The 13,901-nt window shown below is 37.7% G+C and overlaps 1 protein-coding gene across 3 annotated transcripts in view; it reads left to right on the top strand.

The window, feature by feature from the left end:
• Positions 1 to 13,901, top strand: part of LOC121377793 — a 102,481-nt gene that overhangs the window by 83,101 nt on the left and 5,479 nt on the right. For all 3 annotated transcript variants that reach the window (XM_041505884.1, XM_041505883.1, XM_041505886.1), the window contains 5 exons: positions 4,648 to 4,723; positions 6,596 to 6,690; positions 7,795 to 8,007; positions 8,553 to 8,632; positions 10,082 to 10,169. In XM_041505884.1, coding sequence (XP_041361818.1) covers positions 4,648 to 4,723; positions 6,596 to 6,690; positions 7,795 to 8,007; positions 8,553 to 8,632; positions 10,082 to 10,169 — 552 coding nt within the window. The remainder of the gene's footprint in view (positions 1 to 4,647; positions 4,724 to 6,595; positions 6,691 to 7,794; positions 8,008 to 8,552; positions 8,633 to 10,081; positions 10,170 to 13,901) is intronic.

The raw sequence follows: 13,901 nt of genomic DNA, 5'->3' as shown, positions 1-13,901 counted from the left end.
ATTGAATGCAACCACAGTCAACAGGGGGTATTGGGATTGGGGGGTGGGGGGGGGGGGGGGGGTCCTCTCCCAGAAAGAAAAGGGTTAAGTTTAGGGTTAGGGTTAAGAAAAGCATACAGTAATGATAAGAATAATTAATTTTGTTAAACGGTTAACTTAAAAAAATAAAATCTGCGAAAAAAATTGGTATGGCGCCATACCCATTTTACCCTCTGGCAGAAACCCTGGCAAGTAATCTTTTATATGCACCATCCCACAGACAGGATAACACATACCTCAGCCTTTGATATACCAGTCATGGTGCACTGGCTGGAATGAGAAATAGCCCAATGGGCCCACTGACAGGGATCGATCCTAGACCGACCGTGCATCAGGTGTGTGCTTTACCACTGGGCTATGTCTTGTCCCCCTAATAAAACAAATGCCACGGTTGGCGTGTGTTTAACACTGAATATTCACTAGTTATTAAAATGGGCAGTTTCCTCATCAACTGTATCTGTTAAAGGGACATTCCTGAGTTTGCTGCAATGTTTAAGATGTCATCGACTAACAGAGACTTTTTGACGAATTAAATTACATATCAAATACATTTTTCTGCATGAAATATTAGTGGCTGTATATTAAACGTGTTTCTGATTGTTCTAGTATTTGTACTAGGTTAAATTTCATTTTATTTCCTAAAAAAAGATTTTTTCGTACGTACGAAATTATTTGAAGACAAACTCCAGTTTGGGCTTCTTACAAATATTAAGACGACTAGAAACACATTGAATATACAGAAACTGATATTCTAAACAAGAAAATATATTTAATATGTAAGTTTAATCGTAGAAATATTTTATTAGTCGGAAACATCTTACAATGCAGCAAACTGAGGAATGTCCCTTTAATAGTATTAGTGTGTGAAAATGTACATACATATGTATGTTTCCTCCATACTTAGTTGAAAATCTGTAAATCTGTACCCTTTCGTCCTTGCTATATCTGTATGAGAAAATCGTCATGGAGATATGTGTTGTTCCTCCATGCTTATCTGTACGGTTGGAGGTCGGGAGTTGAGGAAGTACCTGCTGAGATTGTGGTAATAATAAAGTAGCCGATGCTGTTAGCCCCCACTGCAGGATCATATTGAGATAAAATGCCTGGCAGTACCGCTCTGATACGTAGAACTGCGGCAAACGGCAAACTGTTTGTGTCGGCTCTTCTCCCATTCAGGCATGTTTCATAATAGCTTAAATGTCAAACTCCCTAGCAGACATCTCATGTTTCTGGTAGCTATAGGTTCAAGAATGTGCTTTCTGTTTTCTCCTGTTATTAAGGGGAGGATTTATGGGGGGGGGGGGGGGGGGGCAAGGGTGTATTGTAGGTAAATGGTGGATGCAAAGATAGAAGCTAGGTTCAAGAATATATGCTTTATTTTTTTCCTCTTGTAAATGGGGGTGGGGGGAGATGTATTGTAGGTAAATGGTGGATGCCAAGATAAATGCTAGGTTCAAGAATGTGTTTTCTCCTGTCAATGGGAGGATTGATTTGGGGGGAGGGGGTATTGTAGGTAAATGATGGATGCCAAGATGGATATCATTATAGTCAAAAACTCCTTCATGTTTCTGTCATTACCATCAACACAACATCATCTCCCTTTTTTTGTTCTTCTTTTTTGTTTGTTTGTTCGTTTGTTGCAAGATCAAAAGCAGATCTACCTTTCATGGAACATCGTCATTTTTCTCTTCTCCCTTTGACATATGCCAGGGCCCAGGCTTATAAAACTTGAGTCTATAATCTTTAATTATTCACACACATACAGTTTGTATGGTGTTGCCATGGACTCTCGAATCTAGACTTTAAAAGTTTTATAGTATAGGGCCATAGGGCCATAGCACATAACAGGGAACATTTTGTTTTCAACATCTTAATTAGCAGTATTTCTAGTCAAATGAAAATTGATTAGCAACTACTGTTTAATGTTTAAAAATTGTGTAGCTATCTCTGAAATTTGTGTATCGAAATGTTCCCTGATATACTTGTTTCAACGTTTGGGTCTGAATTTAAAGCTTACCCGTGTCTCTGAATACCAGACAATTTTCAGTTAAGATGAAGTTTTATTATGTGAGTCTAAATTGTGAAAGTTGTACAAGACCCAAGGTCATTGTTACCATTAAGTGAACTAGTCCATCCCCTGGCACCCCTAGGTTTGGGATAAGAAAGGCTCTGACCCTGGTTATCTCGTTCCAGCCAGTGCACCATGACTGATATATCAGAGGTCATGGCATGTGCTATCCTGTATGTGGGATGGTACATATAAAAGATCCCTTGCTACTAATGGAACAATGTAACAGGTTTCCTCTCTTAAAACTAGAGATATAGCCTGATGCGCGGTCAGTCTAGGATCGATCCCCGTCAGCACGCCCCATTGGGCTGTTTCTCTCGTTTCAGCAAGTGCATCACGACTGGTGTATCAAAGGGTATGGTATGTGGTGTCCTGTCTGTGCGATGGTGCATATAAAAGGTCCCTTGCTACTAATGGAACAATGTAGCGGGTTTCCTCTCTTAGACTATATGTCAGAATTACCAAATGTTTGACATCCAATAGCCGATGATTAATAAATCAATGTGCTCTAGTGGTGTCATTAAATAAAACAAACTTGTTTTTTCTTCTTTTCTTTTTTTTGACCCTGGTTATTAGACACACACATTATTACACTTTACATGTACTTATAAATACATTGTGTAAGTTACATTTTAGTGAATCCAGTGTTTTTGGCTGCCCTGGTAACAAATAGCTTTAATGGCTACTTGGTGTTTAAAATAAGGTTATTATGACATTTTGTGAAGAAAGAAAACATGGATGGTGTGTACCACTTCCTTTGATATACCAGTTGTGGAGCATTGCTTCGGATGGACATACAGGATCAGTTCACATCAATGAATTTACAGGATCAATTCACCTCAGTAGATCTACAGGATAAGTTCACCACTGGATCTACAAGATCAATTCACTACAGTGGATCTTCTGGATCATTTCACCTCGATCTGCAGGATCATTTCACCTCAGTGGATCTACAGGATCAGTTCACCTCAATTAATCTACTGGATCAATTCACCTCAGTGGATCTACAGGATCAATTCAGTGGATCTACAGTCAAATATAGACTGTAGATCTATTGGATCAGTTCTTTTACTTCTTCTGCATTCAGTTTCTTTATGCTCCTTGAATTCAGATCGTGACTTTTACTGCCTCCATGAACTCCACAGTCAGCAGCAGGTCGCCTCTTTCGCCCCAAAGTTTTTCTTCAATTGTTCTGGGTTAAGACCAGATGCTTTCTCTGATCAGTTCAACTCAGTGGAATCAATTGTTTATAACTCATTGGATATACTGGATAACTTTACATCCATTGATCTGCAGGATCAAATCATCTTGCTGGATCTACAGGACCAGTTTACATGTGCCTCTGGATCTACAGAGTGAGTTGGCCTCAATGGATCTACAGCATCATATAGACTAAGTGGATCTGCAGTGTCAATATACATGTACTCGGTGGATCTACAGGATCAACACACCTCATGGATCAACAGGATCAACAGAATCAATTCATTTCAGAACCCACAGAATCAGTTTACCTTGTTGGATCTTCAGTATCAACACACCTCATGGATTAACAGAATCAATTCATTTCAGAACCCACAGGATCAAGTTACCTTGTTGGATCTTCAGTATCAACACAACTCAGTAATGAATGGATCTACAGAATCAATTTATTTCGGATCTACGGGATCAATTTACCTTGTTGAATCTTCAGTATCAACACACCTCGGTGGATCAACAGATCAACAAGATCAATTCATTTCAGAATCCACAGGATCAATTTACCTCAATGGTTCTTCAGTATCAACACACCTTGATCAATCTACAGAAAGAATTCATTTCAGGATCTATTGGATTAGTTTACCTCAGTGTAGAATCAGTTCACTTCTGTGGATCTAAGAGTTGTTTGCCATTTGTTTTACAGCATTGTTTTTCTCACTGGAAGATGTTTTTGTTAAACACCGGTGTTTAAGCATTGTAAATGTATGTAGTTACACGCGTGTGAGACATAAACAGGTGTTTAAGCATTGTAAATGTATGTAGTTACACGCGTGTGAGACATAAACAGGTGTTTAAGCATTGTAAATGTATGTAGTTCCACGCGCGTGAGACATAAACAGGTGTTTAAGCATTGTAAATGTATGTAGTTCCACGCGTGTGAGACATGAACAGGTGTTTACATGTAACACGCGCGTGAGACATGAACAGGTGTTTAAGCATTGTAAATGTATGTAGTTCCACGCGCGTGAGACATGAACAGGTGTTTAAGCATTGTAAATGTATGTAGTTCCACGCGTGTGAGACATGAACAGGTGTTTAAGCATTGTAAATGTATGTAGTTCCACGCGTGTGAGACATGAACAGGTGTTTAAGCATTGTAAATGTATGTAGTTCCACGCGTGTGAGACATAAACAGGTGTTTAAGCATTGTAAATGTATGTAGTTCCACGCGTGTGAGACATAAACAAGCTTTGTAAATCTGTCCCTTTATGTTGTTCATGTTGTGATGATTTAGTTAATAATGCATTTAAATTTTGTTTATTGTTTTATTTGTTTCATTGCAGAAAGACAACAACTATGCTCCATATCCACTGGAACAAGTTCGCCACATGTCCTATCAGATGTGTTATGCTGTTCACTGTGAGTAGAAACCTGGCATTCTGTAATCACCTGTAGAGGCAAATTTGTTTGGCAAATTAGTAATGAAATGTATTCATCTAATTCAACTTTCATTAACATGACAGGTTAAACTCTAGTTGTATAACAACTGCCTGTACAGCTTATAGAACAAGCATTTGTCTACAAAGTTCACATGGTATAACCACCTGGTTAAAAAAACTAAAATACCTTACATAAATGACCTGATATGGGTGTAATGTCTGTAGATGATGTGTCATGTCTGCCAGCGTTAAGATGCCCTTGACACAGCTGCTTCCGTGTTGTGTTGTTTCCTCCATTTATATATATATAAACATCACAGTCGGTATCAGGAAGCATTTTGTTCAGTATCGTGTCACAATTTCCTTTGCAAGTTTCAGAGATCTCTACACAATTGTAATACATTAAAGAGTAATTGCTAATCAATTTTCAATTACTACTACATATAGAAATGTGTCTAATCAATATTTTGAATACAGAATGTTCCCCGCATTGACCATATGGTTAAGGATCACATATGTGAGAGAAGTAACCCATTGATGACACTCCATATGCTAATCTTTTCAATTAGCAGCAATGGATCGTTTATATGCACCCTCTCACAGACAGAATAGTACATACCACAGTCTTTTATCAGGGCTTAAAACGGCCTGTGGTCAGGTCGCCAAATACGACTAATGTCCCGTTTGGGCGACTTAAATATTAAAAAAATAAGAGTTATTCGTCCACATAATATTAATAATTATTCTTCTTTAAAGCTATAACATATGAGCCACTATTAATATTTGTATTCCACATTAAAATAATGCTTGTGGTTCTCTTACCATAATTTGCCAACATCCCATTATTATTTTTTGGGCCACCATATTTTTTGGTAAGTTTTGAGCCCTGTTGATATACCAGTTGTGGTGCACTGGCTGGAGCGAGAAATAGCCCAATGAGCCCACCGATGGGGATCGATCCAAGACCGACCACACATCAAACAAGTGCTTCACCACTGGGCTACATCCCGTCCCTTTCCCTTTATAAAAGAAATGTTTTATTTAATGACGCACTCAACACATTTTATTTACGGTTATATGGCATCAAACATATGGTTAAAGACCACACAGATTTTGAGAGAGGAAACCCGCTGTCGCCACATAGGCTACTCTTTTACAACAGGCAGCAAGGGATCTTTTATTTGCGCTTCCCACAGGCAGGATAGCACAAACCATGGCCTTTGTGGAACCAGTTATGGATCACTGGTCGGTGCAAGTGGTTTACACCTACCCATTGAGCCTTGCGGAGCACTCACTCAGGGTTTGGAGTCGGTATCTGGATTAAAAAAAAACCATGCCTCGACTGGGATCCGAACCCAGTACCTACCAGCCTGTAGACCGATGGCTAACCACGACGCCACCGAGGCCGGTTTTCCCTTTATGAATGCAAACCACAACCTAACATGTATTCCTAGCTCTTTTGGGAGGGGACGTAGCCCAGTGGTTCAGTGCTCGCTCAATGTGCGATCGGTGTGGGATCGATCTCCCGTCGGTGGGCTCATTAGGCTATTTCACATTCCAGCCAGTGCACCACGACTGGTATATCAAAGGTTGTGGTATGTATTACCCTGTCTATGGGATGGTGCATATAAAAGATCCCTTGCTGCTAATCGAAAAGAGTAGCCCATGAAGTGGTGACAGCGGGTTTCCTCAATATCTGTGTGGTCCTTAACCATATGTCAAAATAACCGTAAATAAAATGTGTTGAATGCGTCGTTAAATAAAACATTTCTTTCTTTTCTTTCCTGGCTTTTTCTGTCATAAAAACTATATTCTAGTATAATTAACCAATTTTATTTCATTTCGTTTGCAGTTTTACATGAAAATCAGCTGACACATACAGATTTGAAGCCTGAAAATATTTTATTCGTCAGTTCAGACTTCGATGAGATATATAATGCAAGAAAGGTAAGAAAGTTGGTTATAATGTGTTCATTTCAACTTATTTTCATGCTTATATCCAATTAAGGTTCAAGCACGCTGTCCTGGGCACACCTCAGCTATCTGGGCTGTCTTGTCCAGGACAGTGGGTTGGTTGTTAGTTGGTTAGTGGTTAGTGAGAGAGAAGAGGGTGTAGTGGCATTACACCTACCCACTGAGCCGTTAGTAACTCACTCTGGGTTGGAGCAGGTACCCTGTACCTACCAGCCTGTAGTCTGATGGCTTAACCACTATGCCACCGAGGCCGGTTACCATGTGTTAATACCTTGTTCATTTTTAGTTTATCTGAAGTATGTGTGTTTCGCTATTGTTGCTTTTGAATTGTCGAACATAAAAACATTAGCTAATGTTTAACTTTCTATCATAGAAGTAGATAGTAGCCCCTGATAGTGATGTCATTCTACACACAGACAAAAGTTTACAAGTTTGAAACATTAGTATTACCATTCTTATAGTTTTGAGGAGTCCGAAAAGGGAAGTAACTCTCATTTAACTTTAGTAAACAGGCAACACACTATAGGTAGCACTAAACCAAATAGCTTCCGGCTGTGTCAAAGTTCGAGGTGCACCAAACTTTTGATAGAGAAGTTAACACCACAAGTCCTGTAATTGGTTATAAATGTTAGTTTGTTGGTTAAGAAAAAAAATTGTTTCATCTGGGATAAAAATGTATGCAAAAAAAAATTCATCTAGTACCACTGGGTTATAGCTTGGTTGATATATTGCATATAGTGTTTTTTTCAGTTGCCTGTGGGATTTTATTTGATATAATAAAACCTATACTTGTTGTATTCAGTTGTAGATACAAAAGTCATCCTGCAGTTTCAGTCATTTTTATTAATTTTTAAAAACAATTTTTTAGTCATTTCTTCTTTTCTTTGCCATCATGCCTCCTAAAGAACTTCTTAATTTGCCATTGTGCCCCTAATGTGTCCTCGAAATTGCTGTGCTTCCCTCCTGTTCCCATGCCCCTCTAAGACAATAATTGCAGTGCCCCACTAACATCAAAATTCAAACCCTAGACATACATTATTTAAAAAAAATTGACAATTGTTATTTTGTGAATTTCAGAGAAGAAACGAGAAAAGAATAAAAAATACGGACATTCGGTTGATCGACTTCGGCTCAGCCACGTTCGACCATGAGCACCACAGTACGATAGTGTCGACGCGCCACTACCGAGCACCGGAAGTCATACTGGAGTTAGGCTGGTCCCAGCCCTGTGATGTGTGGAGTATCGGCTGTATCATGTTCGAGCTTTACACCGGATATACGCTCTTTCAAGTGAGTTTATTACATTAATTTATCCTATATCTTGGGTAGGGTGGCAGTGGGGTAGCCCAGTGGTAAAGTGTTCGCTTGATGCGAAGTCGATCTTGGATCGATCCCCGTCGGTGGACCCATTGGGCTATTTCTCGTTTCGGCCAGTGCTCCACATCTGGTACATCAAAGACTGGTATGCACTGTCTTGTCTATAGAAAAGTGCATGTCAAAGATACCTTGCTGTTTTGCAGTTACGAGTACATCAAAGGCTCTGGTATGCACTGTCCTGTCTATAGAAAATTGCATGTCAAAGATACCTTGCTGTTTTGCAGTTACACGTAGCCTATGTGCAATACGTTTGCTCTTACTCTAAAAGGTCATGATATGTGCTGTCTGATATTTGGGGGAAGTTAATATAAAAGATCTCTTGCTGCATTCGGGTTTCGTCCATATGTCAGAATTAACAAATTGTTGACATTCAGTAAGCTATTATTAATTAATGTGCTCTAGAAAAGCATTACAATGTTTACACTCTATTGTTTACAATATTGTATTTGTTTACACAGACTCATGACAACAAAGAACACTTAGCAATGATGGAAAGAATACTCGGTTCCATTCCGTACCGCATGGCCAAAAAGACCAAGTAAGCGACTTTTCTGTCTTTTGTTTTCTTTTGTATACAGTCGGGGACTTCAACAGATGATACTAAATCTTCAAAAAAGTGTTTAAAAAAGCTTGAATTAAATTATAAATTCAAGAATTCAAGAATATGTGCTAAAATTATGACAAATTGAAAACTCAGTTTAAAGAATATTTTTATACATGTATGTATAGTCCTTTTGTAAAGCGGATAAAAAGGATTAAGTACGGGAAAGCATCATGATGTTATTGCAAATATATATTATGAAACTAGGAATCCCCACAAAAGTATTAGTTTAAAAAATTGGGGGTTGACATTATAAATGAGGCAAAACATTTCATTAAAGGGACATACCCTAGTTTTAAAACACTAAGGCATATTTTTGACTACTGGAGCCGTTTTTGATAACTAAAATCATACATTACTTAGATTTTATTGTTTAGATTATCCATTTCCGTACATTCGAAGTGTTTTTGGTAATCCCGGTGTTTTTTAATATCACAAAATGGATTTCTCATATTTTTAAAAACGCACGTGCGTCCGAGAAGTAACAGTTATGGAGTCGAGTTTTAGTCTATTTTTAGAAGGTATTTCACCATTTCAAAGTCACAGACTCATGTTTCACTCAATTGTAACTTTATGCAAATGTCTTACACGTTAGTAAAATAACTAAACTTAGTGTTAATTTTCACAGGTTGAAACTAGGGTATGTCCCTTTAACACATGATGAAAATACAAATAGTATTCATTTTGGAAGAAAACATTTATTTTGTTTTTGTCTGAATATACCGGCCTCGGTGGCGTCGTGGCAGGCCATCGGTCTACAGGCTGGTAGGTACTGGGTTCGGATCCCAGTCGAGGCATGGGATTTTTAATCCAGATACCGACTCCAAACCCTGAGTGAGTGCTCTGCAAGGCTCAGTGGGTAGGTGTAAACCACTTGCACCGACCAGTGATCCATAACTGGTTCAACAAAGGCCATGGTTTGTGCTATCCTGCCTGTGGGAAGCGCAAATAAAAGATCCCTTGCTGCCTGTCGTAAAAAAGAGTAGCCTATGTGGCGACAGCGGGTTTCCTCTAAAAACAGTGTCAGAATGACCATATGTTTGACGTCCAATAGCCGATGATAAGATTAAAAATTAATGTGCTCTAGTGGCGTCGTTAAATAAAACAAACTTTACTTTTGTCTGAATATATAAAACAGGGCTTCATAAGTTGTCAAACTTGTGCCCAGATTCGTTTGTTCTTTGTACAATAAAATATGTTATCAATCAATAAAATGTTAAACTTTATCACACGAAAAAACTAATTTCTTCTGGGTGGGGTTATTTTTTTTGTCAGAATATAAAACAGGGCTTCGTAAGTTGTCAAACTTGTGCCCCGATTCTTTTGTTCTTTGTACAATAAAATATGTATTCAATCAATAAAATGTTAAAACTTTATCGCACGAAGAACGAATTTCTTCTGGCACGGTCGCCTAGACTGGGACCCGACCACGTCAGCGGGTCGCTACGTGCGGGAGAACTGTAAACCCCTCTACGTGAGTACTGGGCATGCTCCGTGACCACCGCGTTCTGTTAGCAGCAGTCTGTGTCTTAGATAACCATTAGCAGCATGAAGTTTTTACTACAATCGTATTTCGTTCATTCCCTGACTTGGTGCATTTCATTTATGTTCTAGTACATACAGTTAGTGCATTTTCAAGTGTTGCATTTTTTTTTTTTTTTTTTTTTTTTTTTTTTTTGCTAAATATTTTTTTAAAGTTATTTTTCCAGATTTCAAAATACTGTAGCTCCTATTTGTGATATCTATTAATAATAAGGTAATATGGTTAAATAAAATGAATTTAAAAAAAAAACCTAACAAACAATAATAATACTTTATTTAAAGAAGGTAAAAAAAACTAATATTCACCCCTTAGGCCTTCTCAACAAATCTGTTTTTCTTTTCTTTTTTTTTTCCTTTCTTTTTTATTAATCTTGATTTTAAAAAAATCTATTTTATTTTACTTTTGTAAAAGTCTAATACAAAATGATGGCAGCTTGGTAGGCTTCTTTTTTTTCTTCTTTTTTTTTTTTGCCTTAAATTTAATTTCCTTATTCTGTAATATCCACCACTGTCATCACAAATTGGAACCATTTGGCACATTAAAATACAAACTATATTGACTAACAAAAGGTGCTTCTAATTTACCGAAAAACATTTAGCGTTTTCTTGAATGGAGCTTAGCTTAGACATTGAAACTGTCTACCTTTCGTGGACTTTTTTCTCTTTTTTTATTTTTCACATAAATAGGTACAGATAGATTTTTTTTTTTTTTTTTTTTTTTTTTTTTTTTTTTTTTTTTTTTTTTTTTTTTAAAGACAAATACTCCTAACACTTGAAAATGCACTTACAATTTATTGCAGGCTTCATTATGCCGGCATGTTTGTGTGTGTGACAATTTTGTTTTGTTTTATTATATTTGGGTAACAAGTCTCCTTGACTGGCATTTCCTCTCTCAATATCTGCGTGATCATTAACCATACATGTCTGACGCCATATAACCGTAAATACAATGTGTTGAGTGCATCGTTTAATTGGACATTTTCTTCAACACTAAAGGACGTAGCCCAGTGGTAAAGTGCTCGCTTGATGTGCGGTTGGTTTGGGATCAATCCCCATCGGTGGGCCCATTGGGCTATTTCTCATTCCTGCTAGTGTGCAACGACTGGTGTATCAAAGGCTGTGGTATGTGCTATCCTGTCTGTGGGGATGTGCTTATGAAAGATACCTTTCTGCCAGTGGAAAAAATGTAGCAGGTTTCCTCTAAGGTTGTATTTCAGAATTATCAAATGTTTGACATCCAATAGCCGATGATTAATAAATCAATGTGCTCTAGTGGTGTCCATGAGCCTGTGATGTCACCAATAGCCTATGAGTAAGAAATCAATGTGCTGTAGTGGTGTCACTAAACAAAACAAACTTTAAAATATGCTCAGGTGTTGCTAAATATCTTCATTTCCTTTGCCCATTTGGCTAGATGGATATATTGAAGGGATGAACAAGCCTTTACAATATGTCTCCAACATATATTTTGCTGGTAGCAAATACTGAAGACTTGAAAACATAGCACAGAGATTTTGATCTTTTTTGAAACCTCTTTACTTGTTTTCTTTGCTTCCATTATAAAGGAAAATAACACAAAATGCTTGCTGTTCTGTTCTAGTGTCAGATAACAAATTGACATGAATTAATCCAGCATTAATTCGTAGAATTTGTCAGTGACAGGACTTGTTGCCCAGGGATCTGTATTGCCTGTTACTGTGACTGTGTGAGCATGTTTGTAGCTTCTTGCATTTTCTCTCGTTTGAAGAAAGCAAAAGTACTTCTACCATGGCCAGTTTGACTGGGACCCCGATAGCACTGCAGGCCAGTATGTGAGGTCGAACTGTAAACAGCTTAAGGTGAGTATTCCCCAGTTTCTTCAGCTCATACACATGTGGCCCTTAATCTCATCACCCTTGGCCTGTAAAATATATTAAAAATTTTTTAATGTGAATTGAAGGGATTTGAAACTAGACTGATTTACATGACATTTAAAAACCTGTGATTCTATAAATCAGTGGTGGGAATTCACCTCGGATCAGCTGTTTTCGTCTCGTGGAACATCGCGTTTCCTCGTATTTTAATCGTCCTTTCCTCCAAAATGTGTCAGATGGCACAGATTTTAACCTAGGATTTCAAGAATTTCCGGGACCCCTCTAGATTTCCTCTTTTTGACAGTTCAACAATTCCCACCCCTGATAGATATGTGTAATAAAAATACAAAGTGTATATTAATGGGATTCAAATATACTGCACCATTCATTCATTTTTTTATTTTTTTTTAAGTAATCCTGTTTTTCCTTCTCACAGTAACCAGACTTGATTTACCTGGCTTACAGATATAGTTCTGATAATTAGATTATGTTGATTTTGTTCTCAGATTGAATTTAGAAGGAAAACAACATGTAAATCCAAATTTGAATTTCAAAAGCATTCTCATGTTTTATGTTTTCCATCTTGTTTAACCTCTTTGCTTCACCTCTTTTGCTCCTAATGACTTTGCTATGCTATACTTAGATAAATGTATTAAAATGGAAGGTAACTTTCTTGAACTGGGTTAAGTTTCAGCCAGCTGTTTGTTGCTAAAACCTTCTAGACTGGTTTTCATGCTATTCATTGAACAGAATAACTACTTTGAGAACCAGTCAACCCAATTTGCAACCATTTAGTGAAATATTTCTGGCCGAATTTCATTTCATTTCAACTTATTTTCGTGCTTATATCCAATTAAGGTTCAAGTACGCTGTTATGGGCACATACCTCAGCCATCTGGGCTGTCTGTCTAGGACAGAGGGTTAGTTGTTAGTGGTTAGTGAGAAAGAAGAGGGTGTAGTGGCCTTATACCTACCCATTGAGCCCTTAAGAACTCGCTCTGGGTTGGAGCCGGTACCGGGCTGCGAACCCTGTACCTACCAGCCTGTAGTCCAATGGCTTAACCACTGCGCAACTGAGGCCGGTTTCTGGCTGAATTAAAAAACATTTAAAGTGTAAAGAGAAGTAACTGTGGGCTAACTAGTTATTATACAATACGGGATGCAAATGTTTTGGAATGTTTCTCTCTTTTTTTAAGGGGGGGCTCAGTATCCAACAGTTGAACCCTAAAACCTTCAATTTCGATCCCTGTCGGAAACCTTATCAGACTTTTATATGGAGCTGCATCTGTTTTTCACATTACAAATCAATTAGAACACAATTGTTTTCTTTAATTGACATGATCATCGATTTCTTGTTTGTGTTGAGAATTCTTGTTTTGGCGTGTTTTTGTATGTGAACAGAAGATACGTAGTTAATTAGGCATGGCTTAGTTAAACAGTAGTCTTAGATCAGTGATGAACGTAGCTGATGACTGCCAAGTACAAGCTGCGAAACTCGTCCATCATTTTTGTCAGTTTGATAAGTATTAATAGACTAGTTTGGTGTACCGTACACAGCATGGTGTAGTAAGACTTGTTGAAGCATATTGCTGTTATTTCATAAGAAAAGAAAAACGGGAGAAAAAACCGTAATGTCAGCATTAAAAAATATTCTTTGCTGTAACCCATCCAGTTCAAAAATTCTTAGGTGTTTTTTTGGGGGGTGATATATGTCAGATTACCAGATGATAAATGTTTTACATCCAATAGCCGATGATTAATAAATCAGTGTGCTCTAGAGGTGTTGTTTTAAACAAAACATACTTTAAGTT

This window comes from Gigantopelta aegis, chromosome 7, assembly GCF_016097555.1.
Source record: "Gigantopelta aegis isolate Gae_Host chromosome 7, Gae_host_genome, whole genome shotgun sequence".
NCBI lineage: Eukaryota > Metazoa > Mollusca > Gastropoda > Neomphalida > Peltospiridae > Gigantopelta > Gigantopelta aegis.
The sequence above is the reverse complement of the archived record's forward strand: the minus strand, read 5'-3'. Positions and strand labels throughout refer to the sequence as shown.